This window comes from Cibotium barometz, chromosome 55 (assembly GCF_041138505.1).
Source record: "Cibotium barometz isolate CiBa-2024 chromosome 55, ASM4113850v1, whole genome shotgun sequence".
Classification (NCBI taxonomy): Eukaryota; Viridiplantae; Streptophyta; class Polypodiopsida; order Cyatheales; family Cibotiaceae; genus Cibotium; species Cibotium barometz.
This window is the reverse complement of record NC_141100.1, coordinates 12,500,347-12,525,329: the sequence shown is the minus strand read 5'-3', so window position 1 is coordinate 12,525,329 and position 24,983 is coordinate 12,500,347. Positions and strand designations below refer to the sequence as shown.

Below are 24,983 nucleotides of genomic sequence, written 5' to 3'. Positions count from 1 at the left end.
TGTGAAGCAATGAAGAGCTCTCACCTGTGGTTGCCATAGCAAAATGCAACCTGCAATGCCTGACTCCCTGCAAATGTGCAAACACTGCACCAAAAGCACACAAAGTGCTCACAAATGTTCTCCCAAGCTTTATCTCCCACTGCGGAAGCAAGAATGCAACTTTTCTCCCTCTTTATGTGATGAAATCATCAAAATCTGGTTGCTACAGATTTTGGACAGCACCTTAAATGTGCTCTTTTGCCCTTCCAAAGTACTGTACAGCAGTACCAAGTGCTCAACAATGATGTACCAAACCTGTCCAGGCAAATTCAGCAGCTGAAATTGAACCTTTTGGTCACTCAAAACAGTGTACAGCCATGCCAAAACTTGTACAAAACTGTACCAAATCTGTACCAGCAGGTACAGTAGCAATAAATGCTCTCCTGGCTGTCCAAATGAGTGAAAATCAGACTTTTACAGTCCTGTGCACTGCATACAACAGTCCCGAACAGAAATTGGGCAAAAGCCCCTTGACTGCAAGCTGATTTTTGAGGATTCAAGGCATAAATGTCTTGCCTGCTGCTTTGCCAAGCTCAACAAGCATACGAACTTGAAAAGCCCTTTGATTTAAGATCAATTGCTGATCATACATGGTACATTGACACACATGAAGGCATCCAGAGTGTTCACGATGCTTCCCCCTGGCGACATATACATCAAATACATGAAAGCCCCTTGATTTACAGGCACATTGAGTGCTTGTAAGGCATCGGCACATTATCCACAGCATCAAATGCGATCGCCTGCATGCAAATCAACTCAATCGGCACAAAAGCCCCTTGATTTGCACTGCAATTTGCTGCAATTTTGCCCAAATGTGCGATTTCTCACATCATACAGCATGTATGAGTGCTTAATTGCACAATTACATCAAAAGCCCCAAATTTTGACATTCAATTTCCTGCAAATTGATCCTGATTTGACCAATTTCCTGCAAATTTATTCTGATTGTGACCAATGTCACCCAATTTTGCCAATTTTGCTCAAAAAATTGAGCAATTGGGCACCTGTACCTGCTCAATTGTTGATTGTACTTGCTCAATTGCAAATCCCAAAAAAAAATTGAGGCAAATACCTTGTAATTTCTGATTTTCCTTCAATTTGCAGGCTGTTGCAGGAAGAGGGGGCGTCGATTTTTGCTGTTGATGAGGTGCTGCACACACTGACTGTGTGGATGTTGAAGGTACTGCTGATGCGAGGACGACGTGCTGCTGGTGACTAACTCCTGGTTTCCCCTCTTCTGAAGAGCCTCAAGAGATTCCAAAACCCCAGCTTCGCTACTTCTTCTCCTTGCGATCAGCCATCCATTCGAAAACACGGTCTAGCGAGGAAACGGCGAAGTAAGCAACCCCGACCATGGCAGCAAAAGTGTAGGTTCGCACCATCCTTGGAGCGCAGTGGAGAAACGTTGCCTCCTGATTTACGCCTTCGCTGTCTCCTTCGCCTAGCGCACACGTTCACACGCTGCTTTCGCCTAGCGCTGTGCGCTGGAACTCCACGTTCGCCAGCTTCACGCTGTTCGCCTGGGTTCGCTACGATGCGCCTTCGCACGTTGCCTCAGCCACGCTACACGCTGCCTTCGCCTAGCTTCGCCTAATTATGTTGACGCCCAGCCTACGGCTGCTGCCTTCGCTCGCTTTACGATTGCCACACTCGCCTGGCTGCTGCCGACTCATCCAGCTTCGCCCGTGCGTGCTCTTGCGCTTCTTCACTTGATTGGCTGCGCGTGACTACTTGTCCGCCTGGCTACTGTGACCTTGATACAAGCTGCTCACACTGAAGGGCTTTGCTGCGAGTGTTGATGCCCTGCAGGCCTTGCTGCGAGTGTTGATGCCACAGAGTATGACAGCAGCAAAGCAAGCAGCTCGTTCAGCTATCAAGGAGAAGAGATGAATAGCACCGCCTTCTAGGCTCTGATACCAGTTGATGGGAGAAGGAACAGAATTAGGGTTAGGTTAAATCATGTGTGGGAGACATACACAGAGAAGCAAGGGAGAGAGAGAGAGAGAGAGTTGTGGGGATAAGTCAACTCATGAGGCATGAGTGTGTGACTCCCCTATCACACATGTATATTGCACTAGTACACATAGTGCACTTAGTACATTAAAAGTACTAAGTGTACTATGTACTATAACTTATGGGCTTGTACACACTATAAGGGTGGGCATAACGCCTTTACCCCAACAAGTCACACACTCATCTTGATGAGTTGACTTATCCCCACAACTCTCTCTCTCTCTCTCCCTTGTTTCTCTGTGTATGTCTCCCACATGAACTCTAACCCTAATTAACTCTCCCATTCAGGTGTCATTATGCTCATCATTATCTTAATCATATTGTGATTAGGCTAATCATCTATCTTAGCATGTTCATTATGTCTAAACCATGAGATTTCTCATCAAGTATGAGCCCAATAATTGGTATCAAAGCCAATGATTCTTTTTTCAACCCTTCATAATCCACTTAGTATCTTGCTTAATCCTAATTCGTGTTTTTTAACACTTTCAACTTCTGCAGTACCCATCTCCAATGGTGAGCTGATTTCCCTCTCTCTAGACATCCATTACACAAAAATCAAAGTGGAGCCTCTTCAGCATTCAAAGGCGCATCAACCTAGTACAAAAAGTGATTAGATCCGAACAACATTTCGCCGCCTTCATGCTGTTATCAAGCGCCTATCTTTTTGGCAAAAATCTAGAAATTGGGGTATTTCTTGCAAATTTGAGCCATTCCTTTGACTCCCCCACGGTTTTTGAGGATGGCGAGCATGTTTATGCAGTCAGAAATCAAAGAAAACGCCGCGACATGCTGTTTTGAAGCTGTTGAACAGATTTGGACCTACTGTGGTAATGTTGTGATTAGCACTAGTTAAACATGCGTAATTCATGTTTATGGTGATCAAATCAAAGCTTATCTATTGCTATTGAAGGTTTTGAAGGCTTCTTATCTCATTTCAAATCCATAACTACTCAAATGCATTTCATCAAGCTGCTCCTGAGTCCTTATTAACAAAGAACCACCTCTGCTAATTAGTGATTAATTAATACTAATCTCAGTCATTGGGAACCATTAGGGGTTCAAACATCACATTGGGGTGTTGCTATAGTCTTGCAAAGCATCACATCACATTTGCTCCTTGATTTGGTGCCTCGATCTCACACTCCAATTTAGTCTATTCACTGATTTTTTTTTCCCTTTTGGGAGTGTGTATGTTAATCAAAGTTTTAATCTATTAATCAAGGCAGTGTTTAGACACTACTATCCTTGAGTTTGAAAGCCAAGAGGTAAGACCTACCCTCTCTCATGGCCATATCAATGAAATTAGATAAATTTGAAGGACATAGTTTCCACGCGTGGCAAACAAAGATCAAATTCACATTAATGAAGAAGGGTTTGTGGAACATTGCTAACGGGAAGGAAAAGAAACCTGTCACAAGGGAAGTTGAGGCTATATGGGTATCAAAGGATGAGAAGGCACTTGCAATAATAGCTTCAGGTTCAAGTGATAACTTTATACATCACATTGATAGGTAGGACACTTCAAATGAAGCTTGGGATACTCTGGATATCTTATTTGGGCACAAGCTAAGAACTCTAAAATTTCTCTTCTCATAAAGTTCTTTGAGCTGAAAATGAATGTCGGAGACCCTCGTCCCACTCACTTAAATTACATGAAGAGTATCTTAACCCAACTAGGAGGAGTTAAAAAGAATATTGAAGAAGATGAAGCTATTGTAGTGCTTCTAAAAATCCTATCTCAAGAGGAGTATGGTAACATTGTTACCACAATATTGAAGAAGATGAAGCTATTGCAGTGCTTCTAAAAAGCCTACCTCAAGAGGAGTATGGTAACATTGTTACCACACTCACCAACGTACCAGCCCCAAAATTAGTAGATGTGGAGGCTTCTCTTCTTGAAGAAGAGAAGAAGATCAAGCAGAGAAACGGCAACTACTTTAGAGAAGAGGCCTACTTCACCAACAAAGCAATCTACAAAAAGAAAGGAGTTTTCAAAGGACCACAAAAAGCTAATCAACAAGGAAGAAAGAGCTGTGACTTTTGTGGAAAATCTAACCATATGAAAAGGATTGCTTTTACAAGAACGAAGTCCAAAAGGCTTACATTGCAGGAGAAGCGGATTTCAGTGAAGAAGAAGGAGCCAAACAAGAGGATATCTCTTGTGAGGCTAACTATGTTGAAGATGACTGGGCATTCTAGACTAACAAAGGTCATGCCCTCTTGTGGGCCACCTCTCTATCCTAAGCATAAATGTATGCGTTGTAAGCTTAACTAGTATCCACATGGCAAAGCAACATTTGTCGTCATAACTAGGCCAAATGAGCACCAACATTATAAATAGTAATTGGAGACCATATCTGTCATTGTAACTGGGCCAAATGAGCACCAGCATCATAAACAATAAAAGGAACCTAAGGGAGCTAGCATAGCTGTGCATGTTCTCAAGAGACGGCCCTCCTCAGGCTGCGCCCCCTCCACCTCTACATCTGACGGCTGCACAGCAGGCGGCTGTGTTTTCCTCAATAGGCTGCTCCACTCCAAAGGCGGCTGCTTCCTCTATTCCCCAGCAGGCGGCTGAGCCACCCCATAGGCGGCTGCAGCCAGGCGGCTACTTCACCCCTCAGGCGGCTGTACTCTGCAGCCAGGCGGCTCCTCCACAGCAGGCGGCTGTGCCTTCTGCAGGTGGCTGCGTTTGCTCTCCAGCAGGCTGCCCTCTAACCCTGCAGGTAGCTGCGCCACCCCACAGGCGGCGCTAGGTTTTCTTCTGCACTGTCCAGGCTGCAGCGTCTCCCACAGCAGGCTGCGCCTCCTCATCCTCCCCTTGCAGGCGGCTACGCCTCCTCCTCCTCCACAGCAGGCAGCTGTGCTCCTTTTCAAGCGGTTGCGCCTCCCTTCCATAGGCGGTTTCCTCGCCACTCTTCAAGTGGCTACACCTTCTACACAGGCAGCTTCTCCTCATCCTTCTCGACAGGCTGCTGTGCCCAGGTGTCCCTGCACACAAACACCTCGGGTATTTGTCTTCCATTTGCGAGCTACAAGTAAGTGAATTCAGATTTAAGTAAAGAACTTTGTTGTAAATCTGATAAAGGATTCTCTCTACCGCTAACACCCGTTCGGTGCCGGGTAGTCCAAGCTTTTGGAGAACCACGGTCCATGGGTGCCGAGATCGGGAGAGCCAGGCGTTAGTACAAGAGCAAGAGCTGAAATTTTTGCATGAAGATCCCCATGTGAAAAGTGCCATTGAAGCAAGGAAAGTAGATGCAATGGTAGATGTGACTTTTGAGTCCATGGCATGAGAAGTGGGCAAGAAGCCAAGGGAGTTAGCACTTTCTTACCTCCTCCGCAAAGGTGACATCAAAGAGGGGGAAGATGGAGAGCTGAAATTCAGAAATCCACCTCGTTTGAAGCATGGAGATCCTGCATCTCAAAGGTTGAGGTCACTTATGAAAAGGGAAGAGGTGACAGTCAGCCAGGCGGCTCCTCCACAGCAGGCGGCTGTGCCTTCTGCAGGTGGCTGCGTTTGCTCTCCAGCAGGCTGCCCTCTAACCCTGCAGGTAGCTGCGCCACCCCACAGGCGGCGCTAGGTTTTCTTCTGCACTGTCCAGGCTGCAGCGTCTCCCACAGCAGGCTGCGCCTCCTGATCCTCCCCTTGCAGGCGGCTACGCCTCCTCCTCCTCCACAGCAAGCAGCTGTGCTCCTTTTCAAGCGGTTGCGCCTCCCTTCCATAGGCGGTTTCCTCGCCACTCTTCAAGTGGCTACACCTTCTACACAGGCAGCTTCTCCTCATCCTTCTCGACAGGCTGCTGTGCCCAGGTGTCCCTGCACACAAACACCTCGGGTATTTGTCTTCCATTTGCGAGCTACAAGTAAGTGAATTCAGATTTAAGTAAAGAACTTTGTTGTAAATCTGATAAAGGATTCTCTCTACCGCTAACACCCGTTCGGTGCCGGGTAGTCCAAGCTTTTGGAGAACCACGGTCCATGGGTGCCGAGATCGGGAGAGCCAGGCGTTAGTACAAGAGCAAGAGCTGAAATTTTTGCATGAAGATCCCCATGTGAAAAGTGCCATTGAAGCAAGGAAAGTAGATGCAATGGTAGATGTGACTTTTGAGTCCATGGCATGAGAAGTGGGCAAGAAGCCAAGGGAGTTAGCACTTTCTTACCTCCTCCGCAAAGGTGACATCAAAGAGGGGGAAGATGGAGAGCTGAAATTCAGAAATCCACCTCGTTTGAAGCATGGAGATCCTGCATCTCAAAGGTTGAGGTCACTTATGAAAAGGGAAGAGGTGACAGTCACTTCTCGTCATGCATCTTCTCCACAAGGCACAAAGCGTGACAGGTATATGTATGCTAGTGCTCATGGAGGGCATGATGGTCACATGCATCTGATTCTCAGGTTCATGGAGCACATGCCACCGTGCTTCATGAAACTTCCATGATGGCCCATGGAGCCCATGCAGATAGGGCTGCCTTGTTGGATAAGGGGAAAAGAAAAAGAGAGGACCATGAGCCTCATGCCAGAAAGCTCAAGGAATTTAAAGCAGGTGACAAGTCCGTTAAGTTTGATGTTTTTCATGGAGAGCATGATGCTTCCAAAGTGTTAGCATTTGTGGCATTGCTTTTAGCGAGGAGGACTTCACTGAGAAGTCTAAAGTACGCCATGCTAGCATGTTTTTGAAGGGGACCGTTGCTCATTGGTGGATCACTGAAAAGATCACCAAAGATCCCATTTGCACCTGGAAAGAGTTTAAGGACAGATTTTATGCTCAGTTCTTGCCACCAAATGCGGAGCAAACTCTCACCCAAAAGTGGGATAGACTTGAGCAAAGAGATAATGAAAGTGTGCAACAATATGTCAACAAGTTTTGGAAAGTGTTGCTTGAGGTAACTCCTTTTATGCAAATCATTGAGGATGAAAGAAAGAGGAAGTTTCGCTCCGGATTGCAACCAGCTTATCGTTTGGGCATTGAATTGCACCCGAAACATACTTTGCAACAGCTTACAGCCTCTGCTCTTGCTACGGAGCAATTGGTGCTCAAAATTAAGCAAGATCAAGGCGGTTCAAAGGGGAAAGACAAGGCTGTCCCAAATCTGCAAAAAGGTGGACAGCCACCTAAAAAGAACTTTCGGGAGACCCACAAGGGAGGTAAAGCTGAAAATATCTCATCTAAAGATCAAGGCCCAAAGAAAAACAAATTTGGCTTGGCCCCGGCGCAAAGAGAGCAATATGCCAAGGAGGGAAAATGTTTTTCTTGTGGTAGCAAAGAGCACATGTTTCGACAATGCCCTGACCGCAAACCAAAGCACGAGGACAAGCAGACCAAGGCTAACGTACATGCAGTTCTCGATGTGCAGGGAAACACAAAACATTCCGTGTACTTTCCTGTACCTTGGACCTGTACACCATCATATGGGACTGAATCAGTGTATGCAAGGCTTGGGGTCAAATCAAGGATCAGCCTGCCTTATTCATGTTTGATGACTGTGCAACCGATAACTTCATCTCTATACAAACGGCAGCTGCCTTGGGTATTGAGGTTGAGAACATGGAACCTCAGATTGAAGCCGAAGCTGCCTTTGTTGGTAAAGAGGTGCAGGTTACTCCACTGATAGGGAAGTTGCGCATACATATCCAGGGCTACCTTGATAATGAACATTTCTTAGTTGCACCACTAAATGGATGTGATGTATTGTTGGGCAAGCCATGGCATCATAGGCTTGAGCCCCGCAAAGAGTACACGAGGGGAGGCATCAACTTTGACTAAACCTCTAGTAGTCAATCTAGTACAAATTGAGCCGTATTATTTGGTTAAGAGTGAGCCACCAGAGGTAGTTATGGTGGTCACAAGGGCGTAAGGCTCGATAGTAGATCCAGAGAATCAAGGATGAAGAATAAACCCTAGAATTGGGAGGAGAAATGGCATGTTCATGACCAAGTAGTAGCTAAGATTGTGCAGGAAACGCAAGGGGAGGTCTGAATTTCTTAAGGAGTTCCTCTCCCAAGGAAGGTGGTATGTGCATGTAGAAAGTCTCTTTTTAAAATTCAATAACAAAAACAGATAAAAATCGTCTATGTCAAAGATATATATTTTTGTTGAGGTTTTTGCTACTATAAGTCGATCTCAACCAATCACCACAAATTGGACAAGCTTTATAACCCTTGGTACATATCCCTGCATGGAAAACATAACAAAGATGATTAGCGTAATGAACATCGTACAAACGTATGAAAGAATATATATAGTTAAACCATTTACCTGAGCAAAAACCATATCCTAGAAAGTCATGGATAGTCCATGCTAAAATTCCATAAACAATGAACTGTCTTTGACTGATGCTTCTGGACATATCCATGACATTAATCCCTCTCCACAAATCTTGAAGATCGTCGATGAGAGGGACTAAATAAACATTCCGATCTTTAACTTGTCGTTTTTCCGGAATTAAGATTTGATGTTGGCAAAGAAGGGGATTCCATCCCACTTGTATCTCACATCCAAATTAATGACTTATGATAGGATGAATTTTCTTCTTTCATTCAACGACTGTTTTGCTGATGCATTGCCAGGTGAATTACCTCCCCAAAGGCTCGAGGATCATCGCATAGATCTTGTGCTAGGTAGTTCTCCACCTAACAAACCCGCATACCGTGTGAGTGCCGCACAACAAGAAGAGATCATGAAGCAGGTAAATGAGCTTTTAGAGAAAGGTTTGGTTCAGCCTAGTTCCTCACCTTATTGCTCTTCTGTACTTCTTGTTCAAAAGAAAGACGGATCCTTCCGTATGTGTGTGGACTATAGAGCTTCAAACAAGCTTACCATCAAGAATAGATTCCCAATTCCGCGTATTGATGACATTTTGGATAAGCTTGATGGTTCGGCTTGTTTCAGCCGTCTTGATTTGAAGAGTGGATATCACCAAATACGAGTGGTCCCACAAGATGTCCATAAAACTGCATTCAGGACAGCCTTTGGATTATATGAATTTTTGGTGATGCCTTTTGGTCTCACCAATGCTCCTACCACGTTTAATCGTATGATGGATAGGATATTTGGACCCCATCGCAAATTCACTGGTGTATTCTTTGATGATATCTTGGTTTTCTCTAAGAATGAGCAGGAACATAGAACTCATTTGGTCACAGTGTTCAAAGAGTTGCGGAAGCATAAACTTTTCATTAATGCCAAGAAAAGTGAGTTCTTCCTTTCAGAGATACATTATTTGGGTCACATTGTATCCAAAGATGAGTAACAATGGATCCTGCAAAGATAGAGACCATTTGGAATTGACCAGAATTGCAAAACGTACATCAAGTACGTAGTTTTCTAGGACTATGTTCATATTATAGGCGTTTCATAAGGCATTTTGCTATGATAGCCACCCCTCTACATGATCTCACGAAGAAGAAAACCACTTTCAAATGGACTTCAAAAGAACAGGATGCTTTCTTGCAGCTCAAACATGCTATCATATGTGGACCCGTATTGATTGTTCCTGACTTGCAAATATCATTCGTAGTAGAATGTGACGCTTGTGGCGATTGTATAGGAGCTGTCCTAAATCAAGAAGGGCATGCAGTTGCATACGAGAGCCGTCGTTTGCATGATGCTGAGCTTCATATGGATATCTATGAGAAAGAGCTCTTGGCTGTAATTCATGCCTTAAAGATATGGAAACATTATCTTCTTGGGGCTGAATTTGTAGTCAAGACAGATCATCAAAGCTTGAGATACTTTCTATCTCAATCAAAGCTTTTAGAGAAGCAGATGAGAATGGCAAACTTTCTTTTCATGTTTCATTTTCAGATTGTGCATACTCCGGGAAAGAAAAATGTGGTGGCCGATGCATTATCCAGGAGGCCTTATGTGGCTGCAGTCTCAGTGGCCTCTCATGGAGACTTATCTGCTATGCGAGATTTGTATCATTTGGATGCTGATTTTTGCCATATATGGATTGATTTGATGGCTGCTCACTCACATGCCTCTTATGTTATCAACGAGGGTTATCTTATGAAGGATAATTGCCTATGTGTGGTGAAGGATTTGCGTCCAAAGGTTATGGAGGAATGTCACGCTCCACCTTATGCTGGTCATAGAGGTATCATGCCCACTACACGCATGATTGAGAGAGATTTCTTTTGGCCAAGCATGCGTAAAGACATTGACGTCTATGTACGTGCATGTATTACTTGCCAAAAGGTGAAATTTGACAGGCAAAAACCTCCAGGTTTGCTTCAGCCATTGCCTATTCCCTCGTAGCCTTGGGAAAGTATTACTATGGATTTTATTATGGACTTGCCTAGATCCCAGCATGGGAATGATGCTATTTGGACCATTGTGGACAGGTTTAGCAAGCAAGCTCATTTCTTGCCCGTCAAGAAAACCATTAAAGTTGATCATATGGTGAAGCTTTTTCTTGCTAACATTTTCAAACATCATGATATGCCTAAATCCATTGTTGGGGATAGAGATCCCAGGACTACGAGCCTCTTTTGGAGGGCTAAACTTGAGTTTTCATCAGCTTATCATCCCCAAACGGATGGCCAAAGTGAAGCTGCAAATTCAGCCGTGTTGGATTTGTTGAAGTGTTATGTGGCAGATCAAAAGACTGCATGGGAGAAGTATCTTCCACTTGTTGAGTTTGCCTACAACAATACGATCCATGCCTCCACAGGAAAGGCCCCGTTTGAGATTATTTATGGCAGAGTGGTTTTGCCACTCATCCTTCGTACAAAGGATGAGATTTTTGCAGCTGATGAATATGTTCGTGACTTGGATGTAGCCTTTGCTCAGGTACGGACAGCCATTGCAAGGTCTCAAGATAAGCATAAAATGGCTGCTGACAAGCATACAAGGGACATGCAAGTCAAAGAAGGTGATTGGGTTTTGCTGAAATTTGAGAAGGCTAGGCTTCGGAAGAGGCCAGGACGAGAAGGATCATATCCTAAGCTTTCTCCTCGCTATTATGGACCCTTCAAGGTGATTCAAAAGATCAATGAAGTGTCATACAGGCTTGCTTTACCTAGTCATTGGAAGATTCACAACGCATTTCATGTGAGTCTTCTTCGGAAATATGTGGGGCCAGATCCTGATGAGCCTGTCACAGAAGATCCGCCAGAGATTGATGAGCTTGAGGAGATCCTCCAGCCAGAACATATTGTCTTTCACAAGGAGCGAAAGCTACCTGCAGGAAAGCTTTCCAGGAGATACCTTGTGAAGTTCAAGAATTATTTGTCCATTAATGCAAAGTGGGTAAACGAGGATTATTTTATTGACTACCCACAGTTGTTGCAGGCATATCTTGAGGCTTTTCAGTTGAGGACAACTCTTTAGAAGCCCGGGGAGATGTCACCAATTGGCCGACCATTTGGTCCATCTCCAAATTTGTGTCTCGTTCACTTGAGGCCAGGCTGGTGTCTCATGTGAAGGGGCCAGTATTTTTGCTTAACATGGATGAGAGCCAGACTGGTGCCACCCGTGTGTTAGCAGATGGTGTCGTATGGACGGCAGCCAGACTGGTGCCACCCGTGTATGACCTGGACTGTGTTCTATCCATGGGATTGTCACGCCATGGAAGAGCCAGTATTTGTGCCGTGTCTTGCCTATGGGACTGTCACTCCATAGGGAGGCTCGTGCCTGGAACTGTGTTTTACCTATGGGACTGTCACTCCATAGGAAGATCGGGATTTATGTTTTCTGTCGTGCCATTTTTGTGCCCGACAGATGTTTTGTACTTGTTCCATGAACGGGAGATATGTCCATGATACTATTTGCACATGCATTCATGTTTTGCATGTTTGAAACTGTTTTCGCATGATTTGTATTCTTGTGTTTGCCTGTTTGACGTGCCACTTACTGAGCGGGGACGCCTGCCAGTGAGTCGTGAAGTTTGCTCTGTCTTCCGACGAGTTTTGTTGCGTGTGAACAGGTGGTAAGTGTATTGCACTTGTTGGTTTAATAGTTTTTTTTAAAACCTTTAAATTTATAAGGTTGTAAGTTCACATTCACTTAAAAGTGGGCACCCATTATGGGCACCCACGTGTGGGCCAAGGTGGGGAGGGAAACCCCACACTTAACCCCTTATGTGTGTGGGGGTGGGTGCATGGCCACCTACCCACACCACACCATGAAACTAGTCGTCCCCATGCAAGCGTGGGGAGCCGGCCAGCTGTGATCGGGTACCTTCTCTCCAACACCTACAAAGAGGCGACCACCCTTTGGCTCACGCTCAGACGATTGTGCGCCTCCTCCTCTTCGGGCTGCGCTACCTCCACCTCCACAAGCAGACGGCTGCGCATGTTCTCAAGAGACGGCTGTGCGTTTCCTCCTCCTCAGGCTGCGCCCCCTCCACCTCTACAGCTGACGGTTGTGTTTTCCTCAGCAGGCTGCTCCTCTCCAAAGGCGGCTGCTCCCTCTATTCCCCAGCAGGCGGCTGAGCCACCCCATTGGCGGCTGCAGGCAGGCGGCTACTTCACCCCCTAGGCGGCTGTACTCTGCAGCCAGGCAGCTGGCGGCTGTGCCTTCTGCTGCGTTTGCTCTCCAGCAGGCTGCCCTCTAACCCTGCAGGCAGCTGTGCCACCCCACAGGCGGCTGCAGCTAGGTTTTCTTCTGCACTCTCCAGGTTGCAGCGTCTCCCACAGCAGGTTGTGCCTCCTCATCCTCCCCTTGCAGGCGGCTACGCCTCCTCCTCCTCCACAGCAGGTGGCTGTGCTCCTTTGCAAGCGGTTGCGCCTCCCTTCCATAGGCGGTTTCCTCGCCACTCTTCAAGTGGCTACACCTTCTACACAGGCAGAGCTCCTCCTCATCCTCCTCAACAGGCTGCTGCGCCCAGGTGTCCCTCTCAAGTAGCTGCACACAAACACCTCGGGTATTTGTCTTCCATTTGCGAGCTACAAGTAAGTGAATTCAGATTTAAGTAAAGAACTTTGTTGTAAATCTGATAAGGATTCTCTCTACCGCTAACACCCGTTCGGTGCCGGCGGGTAGTCCAAGCTTTTGGAGAACCACGGTCCATGGGTGCCGAGATCGGGAGAGCCAGGCGTTAGTATGGGAGCGCCTGTCTTTGCGTGGTCCTGGAACACCAGTGGGGTGCTCTCCGTGGATTCCAGTGAAGGCACAGGACCGTAGAGACTTGACCACTCAAGTGGTCGCTCTCCTTCGAACGTCTACTTCGAGTTACTTGTTTGGTACTGTATTCATCTCAGTTGTACATGGACATCATCTGGTTCATTGAACCCATGGAGCATTGTATTTGTTAAATACTCCCAATAATATATCATATATTGAGGGGGGGGTCGGCCCGTTCCGGCCCCAGTGCTAGTGTCCATCTATCAACATTTCATTTCATTTCAATTTTCAGTTGTTATTAAATTGTCCATTTAAATTGTGATATTTAAGTTGTGCTATTTCGCGTGTGGGTGTCCAATGGAGTCTATTCCCACTTGACGGGATCGATTTCATCAGGAGCAGCAGCCTGTAGGTGTGAGGACGGGTACAGGGGCAGCAACAAACTTGCCTGGTCCTGGTTGGTGCAAACAGCAGCCGGCGGCGGGTATTGGGGTAGCAGCAGCATCAGCCGGCAAGTTTGATGGCCGGTACAGGGGCAGCAGTAGGTGAGTACAGGGGCAGCAGCCGGGGGGGTACAAGGGCAGCAGCCGACGGGCACAGGGGCGGCAGAACCATGAGAGCAAGCCAACACTAGCCAAGTGTGTAAAAGGCACTCCCAGTAAACATCACATGTGAGAAAGTGACAATGTCAACACTATAGAAACAATCCCGTTGCAAGGGAAAACAGCATAAAAGGCATCTCCAGTAGACATCACATAAGAGAAAGCGTCTAGCATAGACCAGCATAAGGATCAACAAGCATAAGTGACCATGAGGCATCACCAACTGCATGTGGGCCAGTAGAATCCCCCCCTGAAGTGCATCTGCCAGACAATGCATAACATGGAGTACAGACTATAAAGCATAGTCATCAAAAGCAATGGCATCAGAAGACATCTCTGCAGGCAATGAAGATGTAAGTGTCAAGGCTGACACATGTGTAGCCAAATTGGCCTGATCTGCACCTGTGGAAGATGATGCCAGCTTCTTCTTTTTTTCACTCTCAATACGCTTCCTGCATTCCTCTATGGTGTGCCATGTTTTCCTGCATTCCTCTATGGTGTACTGCACGATGATGCAAATCTGTCAAAGTGTCCACAATGGCATACATATACTGCAGCAAACCACAAATGTATACATGTGTCGTGAAAAACACAATCAGTTGGACACCTATAAGAGCTGCAAGTGCTCAAATCATGGCAGATCAAATGTAAATTGGTCGAATGCTCCAAAAATGGGCTCAATGTAGAAAAACCCTAATTTTTAGGCAACCAATTAGACCACATCTGAACCAGATGTGCACCCGTAAATCTGCTAATGCGATTGTCACCTGTACCAAGTGCTGCAATACCCAAAAATTTGGGGGAAATACTGCAATGCCAACCAAATGTGCCTGTAATACCCAAAAATTTGGGGGAAATGCTCCAATGCCAACCAAATGTGCCTGTAATAGTGCCAATTTTTGCAAAATCGAGTCAATTTCTGCAAAATAGTGCCAATTTCTGCAAAATCGAGTCAATTGCTGCAAAATAGTGCCAATTTCTGCAAAATCCCCAAATCTCTAGTGCAATTATGCACCAAATCTGCTGAAATCAATGCCAATGTGTGCCAATGTTGCAATTGCAGGCTTAATGGTGAAAAGCCCCACATTTCAATAGGTAAAATGTGCAATTTCAGGTCAAAAATTTGTAAATCCCTCAAACCTTGCAGATCTGTAAACCTGTGGTGGGCTGAAATTTTCGAAAAACTTCAAATGCCCCAAATTTTGTACCGTGCTGGTGGGTGGAGAAGTTGGGTAGGTACAGATGGGGCAGGTACAGCCAATGTTGGGTAGGTACAGGTCGGGCAGGTACAGTCAGGCGGCTACACTCGAGCAGCAGTTACAAAAGGCGAAGGCAGGGCAGCGCAGTACAACGGCGGCAACGCTTGTACGATCGCGGCGCAGGTCAGTGGTCAGCACTGGTACAATCGACGGGCGGCGCTCGTATAGTCGACGGCGACGGCTCTGGTACAGGGCGGCACAGGGCAGCGAGTGCGACGGGCAGCGCTCGTACCGTCAACGGCGACAATGCACATAGGGCGGTGCAGAGCGGCGCTCGTACAGCCGACGACGACGGCGCAGATCTGAGCGGCGGCGGTGGCAGCGCACACAAAGGGCGCGCGGTCGTGGGCACACCTGTACGGAGCAAAGAGTACACGCATATCTAGAGAGAGAGTGTGTGGTGTCTAAAGTGTGCAATAGGCTGCAGCAAGGGGCAAACCCTAACCCTAATGTTTGGGAGCAATAGGGTGTAACCCTAACCCTAACTAGGCTCTGATACCAATGTTGGGTAGGAGGGAAGCTAGCCTGCACACACACACACACACACACAACCTCAAGCACAGAGAAACGTGAGTGCTGGTGGAAAAGATGTACTCAATAATGATATGAAATGAAAGTACAAGTGAGTACTAAAAGGCCTAGGGCAAAGTGCCCAAGACACATAAGTGTGTTCACACGGGGAAAAAACTTGTGTCTAGTCACAGGGAAAAAGTGCTCGTGAGTAAGCTAGGTTCACACCTGAACTAGCCGGGAGTGGACATGACCAACACAGCAGCAGTCGGGTGCTGGAGGCGGGTACACCTCCAGCACCCGGCTGTTGCTGCCCTGTACTCGCCTCCAGCACCCGACTATGGCTGCCTTGTACCCACCCTGTAGGGTGCAGGGCAGCAGCAACAGCGGGTACTGGTGGCGGGTATAGGGGCAGCAACAGTCGGGTACTGGTGGCGGGTACCCCAACAGATAGTAGCCGATGGGTGTGAGAAAACCATTCCCCCAATCCAGGCGGTGCCCCTTTCCATCAACCACCCCATATCACCATCCACGTGTTGGAGGGGATTTTTTCCCATGCAATCCTTAGTCTAACATAATATTAGGTCTTAATCAATGGTTAATTCTTGGACACCCACATTGAAAGGTGTCCAGCCATAAATTTAAATATGTGTGAACACCCAACCTTATAAATATTAAGGTTTACACTACTTTATAGATTTTACATTTGAAAAAAGGCCAAAAAGGCAATACTTACCACCTGTTCACACGACGCGCCGACTCGTCAGCAAACAGCACACCTGTTATGACCCTGTGTTTTTCTCTGGATAGAAAGCAGGTGGGCACGGGCACGGGATGGACAGTGTGAATGGCATTGTTCTGAACTTGAGAAGGGAACTCATGTGTGGATAGCCCAAGTGTGAAGAGGACAAAAGGATTTTGAGTTTATAAGGTTTTAAAACCTTTGATGATAAAATAATATTATTATATTTGAAGGCATGCGTTTTTGTTATTGCTTTTAGTTTTTGGAGAAAAGCAGGTTGAGGCTTATAAAGCGAAGGGTGGCGGAGATTCGTGGGCGTGTGGTGGAGTGGCGCATCACCTTGACGATCACGATCTGAATCTCTCTCCTTCTCAGGCGACTTGTAGGTCTGCAAGACAAGAAGTGCACATGGGCTGTTGTTGTGGCGCCTCTGTGCCATGGGTGTTCGAGCTTTTGTGTGGCGCCTCTGTTGGGCTGCGTGTGTGGAAGCAGCCAGGCGGGCCACCATACAGCAGCGAATAGGCGCAGAATCTGAGAGCAGCCACGAGCGCACAGCAAGCCCATACAGCCATCACGCAACACTCAGCCACGCCATAGCTCGAAGCTTGAGGGTGACTCTCTCTCTCTCTCTCTCTCTCTCTTTCAAAAGGAGACAAAGTATGGGGTTGCCAGTGAGCGAGGAGTGAGGGAAGCGGCGTCTTCTAACGGCGAGGGTGCCCACACCAAGCGCGCCTGACTTCTTGGCAGCCGGCTGTACTCTTGCAACACAGGTGGAGTGCAGCGTGCGGTGGTTGGACTTGAGGAAGCAGGCCATGCCGTACTGGGCTACACGGTGTCTCTTGGTAGTCTCAATGGTGTTGGGAGGCTGCTAGATACTTTTGAAGGAGAATAGAGATAGGCTTTTCTCTTTCTCTCTCTCTGGGTTATGGAAAAAGCACAGGTTATTGTTATGGAAAACAACCCTGGCTTTGGCACCGTGCTTGGATGGTAGATCTTTCATGGAAACAGGACATTGGTTTTTCGAGAGGAAACAGGACTTTGGTTTCGAGGAAACAGGCCTATGGTTTATGGAATACAGGTCTTTAGTTTATGGGATACAGGTCTTTGGTTTCATATGGAAACATGTCTTTGGATTCATGTGAACAGGTTGTAGTTTTCTCGAGGTTACATGCAAGCTGTGGCCATAGGGAAGGACATATGGTTTGGTACAGCCCTACTGCTGTTTGGGAAAGGGTTTGAGGGATCCATGGTAGAGATGGAGAAGACCTTTTCAAGCAGGGAGGTGTTGTACAGGTGTGCCTTCTTTGTGGTATACTGTTCTGTAATAACGAGAGTTCTCTTTTGGAAGTCCTGGGTGAAACTATAAGGGATCCTATTGGTGGAGGATTCGACAAGTTGTTCTTTGTACTCAAATTTGATTAAGTAAAGAAATACCGCAAGGGACGCCACTGCGTATTGGGGCCAATTGGTGTCCTTATACTATTTGCAGGAGCACTCTAGCTCCCCCTGTTTGTTTTTCCTTTTCCAGGTCCTCAAAGGTGTTGAAGTGTATTGTGTGCGAGTGTTTGTTTCACCGCCCGTCAAGTTTTTGAAGGCTGGTTTCATGGTTCCGTTGCCGGGACATCGTCTACTTTCTCAAGGAGGCGAGCGCGTGGTTGTCACATCAAAAGCTTCAACATGAGAAAAGTGAAAAGGAAGTGCAAGAGATAGTGCAGGATCGTATGTCTTTGCCTATATGAGGTGAAGAGTAAAAACTAAAGATGAAGCTTAGGAGAAAAGACGCCAAGGACAAGAAGTAGTCAGCCAGGAAGAACAAGAAGCAGTTGAAGTGTTATGGTGCAAGAGATGGGTAGAAGGCTATGGCTTTCGACACTTTGTCACCAGTGTTATCTTCATAGAAGGCTTCATGGGTTCGGAAGGCAGCTTCCTTCTATGTTTAGCAGTGGTGATCTACTATGCTTCATTGGGGACTTGTTCTTACCACTTGGGTGGAGTGCAAGCAGGTTTTGGGTGCCTGTGGATGTATCAGATGAGGCTCAGATAGAAGCGGAGGAACTTGATGAGGTTCTTATTCCTGAGCAGATAGTGGCACACAAGGAAAGGTACAAGGTAAAGTTTCCCGTCGCTATCTTGTGAAGTTCAAAAACTATTCACTGATGGATGCGAAGTGGATGGAGGAGGGTGGCTTAGTAGATTCACCTTAGGAATTGCAGCTTTATCTTGATGCCTTTGAGTTGGAGCCGACTTTTGCTACGGCTCATTCAGGTTCAGCAGAACTGGGGTCTGGAGCATTGCCTGATGCTCAAGAGGGGGGGTAGCACCTCCACTCCCTTGTTACAAACAGGCTTAGTTGTCATCTAGGAGTCGCTTGGTGACATCTTTGTATTCATCCGAAGGTACTGATAGCTGACAGTACATCTGCTTATGGGACTTCTATGATATTGTGTACTAGTCACATGAGATGGTAAAGTTGGGTAGTCACATGAGATGGTAAAGTTGGGTATGGTTCACAGTCGGCCACACCATGAACTATAATTGCAACTATGGATAACTTTGTCTACACTTATGGTTAACAGAGATGGTTTTTGCCTTTGGAACTAAGATACGACTAAGGAAGATTGGGACATTGATCTTCGTCATATGGTTATGGCTGTTCTTGACCACAGAATCGATCAATTGGATATTGAGATGATGCTATTTGTGGAGTTGGTCTCCTTTGGAATGGCATGGTTTGATTGAGCTCAAAGTCTGCGGCAACCTGAGCTAACACTTTGAGACTCTATGGAGGGCGTAAGTCTTGCGAGTAGTCCTAGAGTTGGTTTGGTTCATGGATATATGGATCGAACTCTATGCATACACTTTTTGAGGTATTATTATATTCTGGTGCCATTGGATCTTGGTACCCTTGAGAATACATTGGGTAATACTCTGGATTGTGTCGTGTGATGCATGTATATTGGTATGATACATCAAGTACTTTATTATGTTCATGGATGCACCACTGGGTGTGACTCTTGCGGGATGGCTATGAGACATACGTGGGAAGTACTTCGTGGATGTATAGTTTAGATGCATTGAGTTCATGTTTTTACCTTCAGTCGTGGGTCTTGCAGGATGCCCATGGGTGTAAGGCTTGCGAGCAGCCCTTAGACTGTTACTTTAGAGTAGGTAGAACATCTTCAGGAGCATATTGTTTGCGAATGCATATATGTGTCATGCATATGTGTGTCATATGTAGAATGATGCATGGTTTTGTTTTTGGCTAACACAGGTTGTGTGTTTCCACTTGGTTTTAGCCTTTTGCTGCAGGTTTTGAAGGAACAAGCAAGAGTTGTTTGTCACTTTCACGTGACGGTGTGGCCATATTGTGCAGGATGATTGTTTCATCACCCAAATGCACTTGAGGGCCATTGCTTTTGTCATATGGGGAATCTTTGCTCATACGATGCCTTACTGTGTTAGTGAGTGCAATCGAGGACGCTTGCTATTTTTCAAGAGGGGGGTATGTACGACCATGTGTTTTTCTTTGGATAGAAAGCAAGTGGGCACGGGCACTGGATGGACAATGTGAATGGCATTGGTCTGAATTTGAGAAGGGAACTCATGTGTGGACAGCCCAAGTGTGAAGAGGACAAAAGGATTTTGAGTTTATAAGGTTTTAAAACCTTTGATGATAAAATAATATTATTATATTTGAAGGCATGTGTTTTTGCTATTGCTTTTAGTTTTTGGAGAAAAGCAGGTTGAGGCGCCTCCTTATAAAGCGAAGGGTGGCGGAGATTCGTGGGCGTGTGGTGGAGTGGCGCATCACCTTGACGATCACGATCTGAATCTCTCTCTCGTTCTTAGGCGACTCGCAGGTCAACAAGACAAGAAGCGCACATGGGCTGCTGTTGTGGCGCCTCTGTGCCGTGGGCGTTCGAGCTTTTGTATGGCGCCTCTGTTGGGCTGCGTGTGTGGAAGCAGCCAGGCAGGTGACCATACAGCAGCGAACAGGTGTAGAATGTGACAGCAGCCACGAGCGCACAGCAAGCCCATACAGCCATCACACAACACTCAGGGAAGCGGCATCTTCTAACGACGAGGGTGCCCACACCAAGCGCGCCTGACTTCTTGGCAGCCGGCTGTACTCTTGCAACACAGGTGGAGTGCAGCGTGCGGTGGTTGGACTTGAGGAAGCAGGCCATGCCGTACTGGGCTACATGGTGTCTCTTGGTAGTCTCAATGGTGTTGGGAGGCTGCTAGATACTTTTGAAGGAGAATAGAGATAGGCTTTTCTCTTTCTCTCTCTCTCTGGGTTATGGAAAAAGCACAGGTTATTGTTATGGAAAACAACCCTGGCTTTGGCACCGTGCTTGGATGGTATATCTGTCATGGAAATAGGACATTGGTTTTTCGAGAGGAAATATGCCTATGGTTTATGGAATACAGGTCTTTAGTTTATGGGATACATGTCTTTGGTTTCATGTGGAAACATGTCTTTGGATTCATGTGAACAGGTTGTAGTTTTATGGAGGTTACATGCAAGCTGTGGCTATAGGGAAGGACATATGGTTTGGTACAGCCCTACTTCTATTTGGAAAAGGGTTTGAGGGATCCATGGTAGAGATGGAGAAGACCTTTTCAAGCAGGGAGGTGTTGTACAGGTGTGCCTTCTCTATGGTATACTGTGCTGTAATAACGAGAGTTCTTTTTTGGAAGTCCTAGGTGAAACTATAAGGGATCCTATTGGTGGAGGATTCGACAAGTTGTACTTTGTACTCAAATTTGATTAAGTAAAGAAATACCGCAAGGGGCGCCACTGCGTATTGGGGCTAATCGATGTCCTTGTACTATTTGCAGGAGCACTCTAGCTCCCCTTGTTTGTTTTTACTTTTCCAGGTCCTCAAAGGTGTCGAAGTGTTTTGTGTGCGAGTGTTTGTTTCACCGCCTGTCAAATTTCTGAAGGCCCGTTTCAACACCCACGGTACACTGGGGGAGTCCCCGTCCGGTGGCCTGGCACGTCATAGCAGGCAAACACGAAAACAAGTCATGCGAAAAAAAGTTTATGCGTGCAAACATGAATGCGTGTGCACATGTAATGGACGAAATCTCCCTATGGACCAAATGGTGACAGTAACCAAACAAGCATCTTGTGCTCTCTTCTCATAAGAATCCAAGTGATCCTGGTACAAAGTCCCATAAGTTACAATGACATAGTCTTTCTCTCTATCCTTGACTGTGCATTTGTCATCCTCAAAATGAACTACGTATCATCTTTTGGCAAAGGAGGAAATTGACAATATATTCATCTTAGTAGGAAAAGCACACATCTATGTCATACTAGTATAATATCTAGATATTTGTTCTAACCACTGTAAGAGTGGATTCATACACACTTACTCACCTACACACATAAGTGAGTGTTCACACACACACACACACACACACACACACAAGTGGATACACAAACATGGGTACATGTACATGATGGGTACACATGGAGAGACGGATACGCACATACCAGACTTCGAATCCCAACAAACCCCCCTTTAGAGTCAAGGTGGTGTTATTGGGATTGACCTTCTGTTACATGCAGAGAAGCTCGAAGTCTTCTTTCAGTCCTAAGCGCCTTTTCTAGGAACACATAGATGTAATTTGGTAGAAGCAATGGAGAGAAGAGAAAGACAAACACAGTTTTCACCTAATATACTGTATATTTATATTACCAAAATAGTTTATATGTCTATATAAATTCTTGGTGGCCTGAGCACACCCAAAAGGTGATCTTTGACTATCAAAGTCCTAGTTCTAGACCTATCTCCAAGAGGGAGATGAGAGAAATGATACAAAACCATGCCTTGCCTTACATAGGACCTCAAAGAGCTGGTCGGTCAGTTTTCATGTTGTCGGCCAGTGGAATTTGTGCTTCAAATAAGAATTCCCTAGCAATAAATGCCAAAAAAATCACATAAAGTACTATAAATGCTGTCGATTGGGAAATTGTTAAACAATTGTAGTCGTTGTTCTGAGTCCTCAACATGCTGTTTATTAGCTACCAAATTTGTTGTTAGCTTTGGATTAGCCATGTCCATGTGACATGCACATGACATCCCCTCTTGCTAAACTTGATGACGGCTTCCAACTTTTGTCCATGGATGACTGTCATTATCCCTTTGGCTCTTTTGTCCTGAATGGCAGTGCAAGTACTGCAGCTTGTTGGGCACCACCTTGCTCACCCCTTTGAGGTGTGGCAAGTTCAATGTCTGCGGGACGGGCATCATTTTCATTTACATAACCCCACAAGCCCTTGGCCACTAGCAAGTTTTTTGACCATAAAACTCCATAAGGAGTGATTGCTCCCATCTAGTTTGATCTCTCGGGACCAAACACCAAATACGTTTGCTGCATTCTATGCCAGTTTGCAAAATGCAAACTGGCAAGAACTGACAAGAGGCAAAGATATCCTGTATGCAACCCAAATATGCACTGCCAAGCACAATGAGTACAAATTGCCACTGACTGCAGTCAACTGTGCCAGTGCTGCACAAACTTGTTGGAAGAAACTGAAGGAAAAGGCCTTGATTCGGACTTACAGATGTGATAAATCGACTTCCAGAGTGTACTTCTGTGCTGTAGGACCCTTAAATTTGGAAAGGCCCAAATTTGCAGGTCACAAAGGGCAAGATTTGAGTGCCAATTAGTGCCCGTGAGTGAAAGCATACTCAGCGTACTGGGGATGGCGACACGGGTGTACAGGCGGCAAAAAATTGGGCAGCTACGTGTGGCGCTAATGCTCGAGGAAGAATCAACGTGGAGCTCTAACGGCACATAGGAACCTAGTGTTAGGGTTTGTGGAGCAATGGGAGCGAGGGAGAAGTACTTGCATGTAATGATAAGTGACAAGTGCAAGTGATAATAATAAAACCTAGTCTAGGTGTTCTTTCACACCAAATGTCCAGGGGGAAAAGCCTGTAGGACAAAAGTGTCCATGGAGTTAGTGCTTGTTCACATGCAGCACTACATATAAGCATATGCCTTCAGCTATAACTTGCTTAAACTTTCTAAAGCATTGCGTTTGTGTGAAGGCTGTGTTCCCCTTGAAAGCTTAACGATAACCTTGTACTAATCTGCAGTGCCGCCACTTCAAAATGGTGTGTGTCTTCTCATGATCCTAGTAAATTCTTTCTTGGAATATAGCTTGTCCCAAATACTCTGCTTTTTTCAGTAAAAAGGTGCACTGACTCCTTTGTACACGGGGAGTTTTTATGAGCTCAATACATGATGTTGAGGAGGAGAGATTGATATTCTCATGATACATGAGCAGCACCTCACTGCCAGATTAATCACACTTAATTATTTCTCAGCATTAAGAGTTTTTTTGACCGATAAATTTGAAGAAAAACCTTTTTGTGGGTCTTCAGATAATCATTATGTGCCACATGTATCAATGGGATCTCATCTTTTTAAAAAACGTCGTTTCGCTGTCCAAGCAGTAATTTATCTTACTTACCTGACGTGAGCTGTGTATGGCATGTCCAGATTCAAAGACGGAGGAGTGTTCTTGATGATGATGATTAATATGGTGGGATACAATGGAGCTACACAGAATCTGAGGCAGTTTTTTGGTTTTTAAATGTAAGGTCCTACTGGTAATATATAAACGTCTTCTATAGAACTTGAAGCTTTTGGGGCTACTTATTAAGTGGATTCAAAAGGTTTTATGCTAGTGGAGCGTTTCATGTTATTTGGTTTATTGGAGGTAAGTAACCAGGTTCATATAATTGAACTCTTTACTTTATAAGCTTAGTTCTAGATGCTCGGAAAGGTTTGGAGGAGTTGGTTTTGGGCTGCTTCAAACCTTTTGGAAATCATTTTGGTGGGGTAGTCATTTGTGATTCCAGTTCTACTGCAATTTCTAATATTTTTCTATGAGACAAAGCAGAAACTTAGCTAGTATTGATAGGGTTAGTGTATTTGCGTACGCCATTAGTGCCGACTCAGCTTGCTTGAAAGCGCTAGTATTGATAGGGTGAGTGTATTTGCGTACACCATTAGTGCCAACTCAGCTTGCTTGAAAGCTTGGTGTCCCTAAATTACCTCTTGAAGACTCGAGGGAACGAGGAAAGTAGTTTCTTGGTGGAGCCACTTGAAGCATGTCACTGATGCGAACAGGTCTTGCTTTTTTTTTTTTTTTTGAAACACAGGTCTTCTAGACTCTAGTAAAAGTTCGTTTCAAGAATATTAGTGAAAGACCTTAGTTGAAGAGGATCCAACTTGGCCAGTCTACAAAATTTGAAATTCTTTGGTGTATGGTATGTAATGAACGTCTTTGATGCGGTTTTCCACTATAGCATGATATTTAAAAGAGGCTTTTAAGCTCCTCCACTCGTCCCCATTGGTGAATGGTCTGATAAATCTCATGGCTACAAAACGACATTTTTGCAGTGCATCAATCATTCCACTGTCTAATCACTTGTTTGTGAAAGAACATTAACCCTTGTAGAAGATACAATCAAAAGTTGCCACAAGGCAGTGCTACCTTATCAAGGAAGTGGGCTCTACATTAGTGGTCATCACACCCTTGGAGAGTGGCTTCCATTCAATATCTAAAATAGACCCAAATTGTTTAACAAGCTAGTAACATAATGGAAAATGTAAATATAATAAAGTTCAACAAATGTGTAAATAACTAAATCTCCAAAGAATCAATTTTCTATTTCATTAATCAATTTGAAAAATGATTTGAACTCAAAGAAGCTTTGCC

At 45.5% G+C, this 24,983-nt stretch overlaps 1 protein-coding gene across 2 annotated transcripts in view; it reads left to right on the top strand.

The window, feature by feature from the left end:
* Positions 1 to 24,020, top strand: part of LOC147607380 (double-stranded DNA-binding family protein) — a 43,693-nt gene extending 19,673 nt beyond the window's left edge. The window contains exon 7 of one of the 2 annotated variants that reach the window (XM_086790695.1): positions 23,759 to 24,020. In XM_086790695.1, coding sequence (XP_086646821.1) covers positions 23,759 to 23,797 — 39 coding nt within the window. In that variant the 3' untranslated portion in view covers positions 23,798 to 24,020. Of the gene's footprint in view, positions 1 to 19,533; positions 19,940 to 23,758 lie in introns of those variants that run through there. The other variant, XM_086790694.1, reaches the window with a different exon arrangement.
* The last annotated feature ends 963 nt before the right edge of the window (positions 24,021 to 24,983 follow it).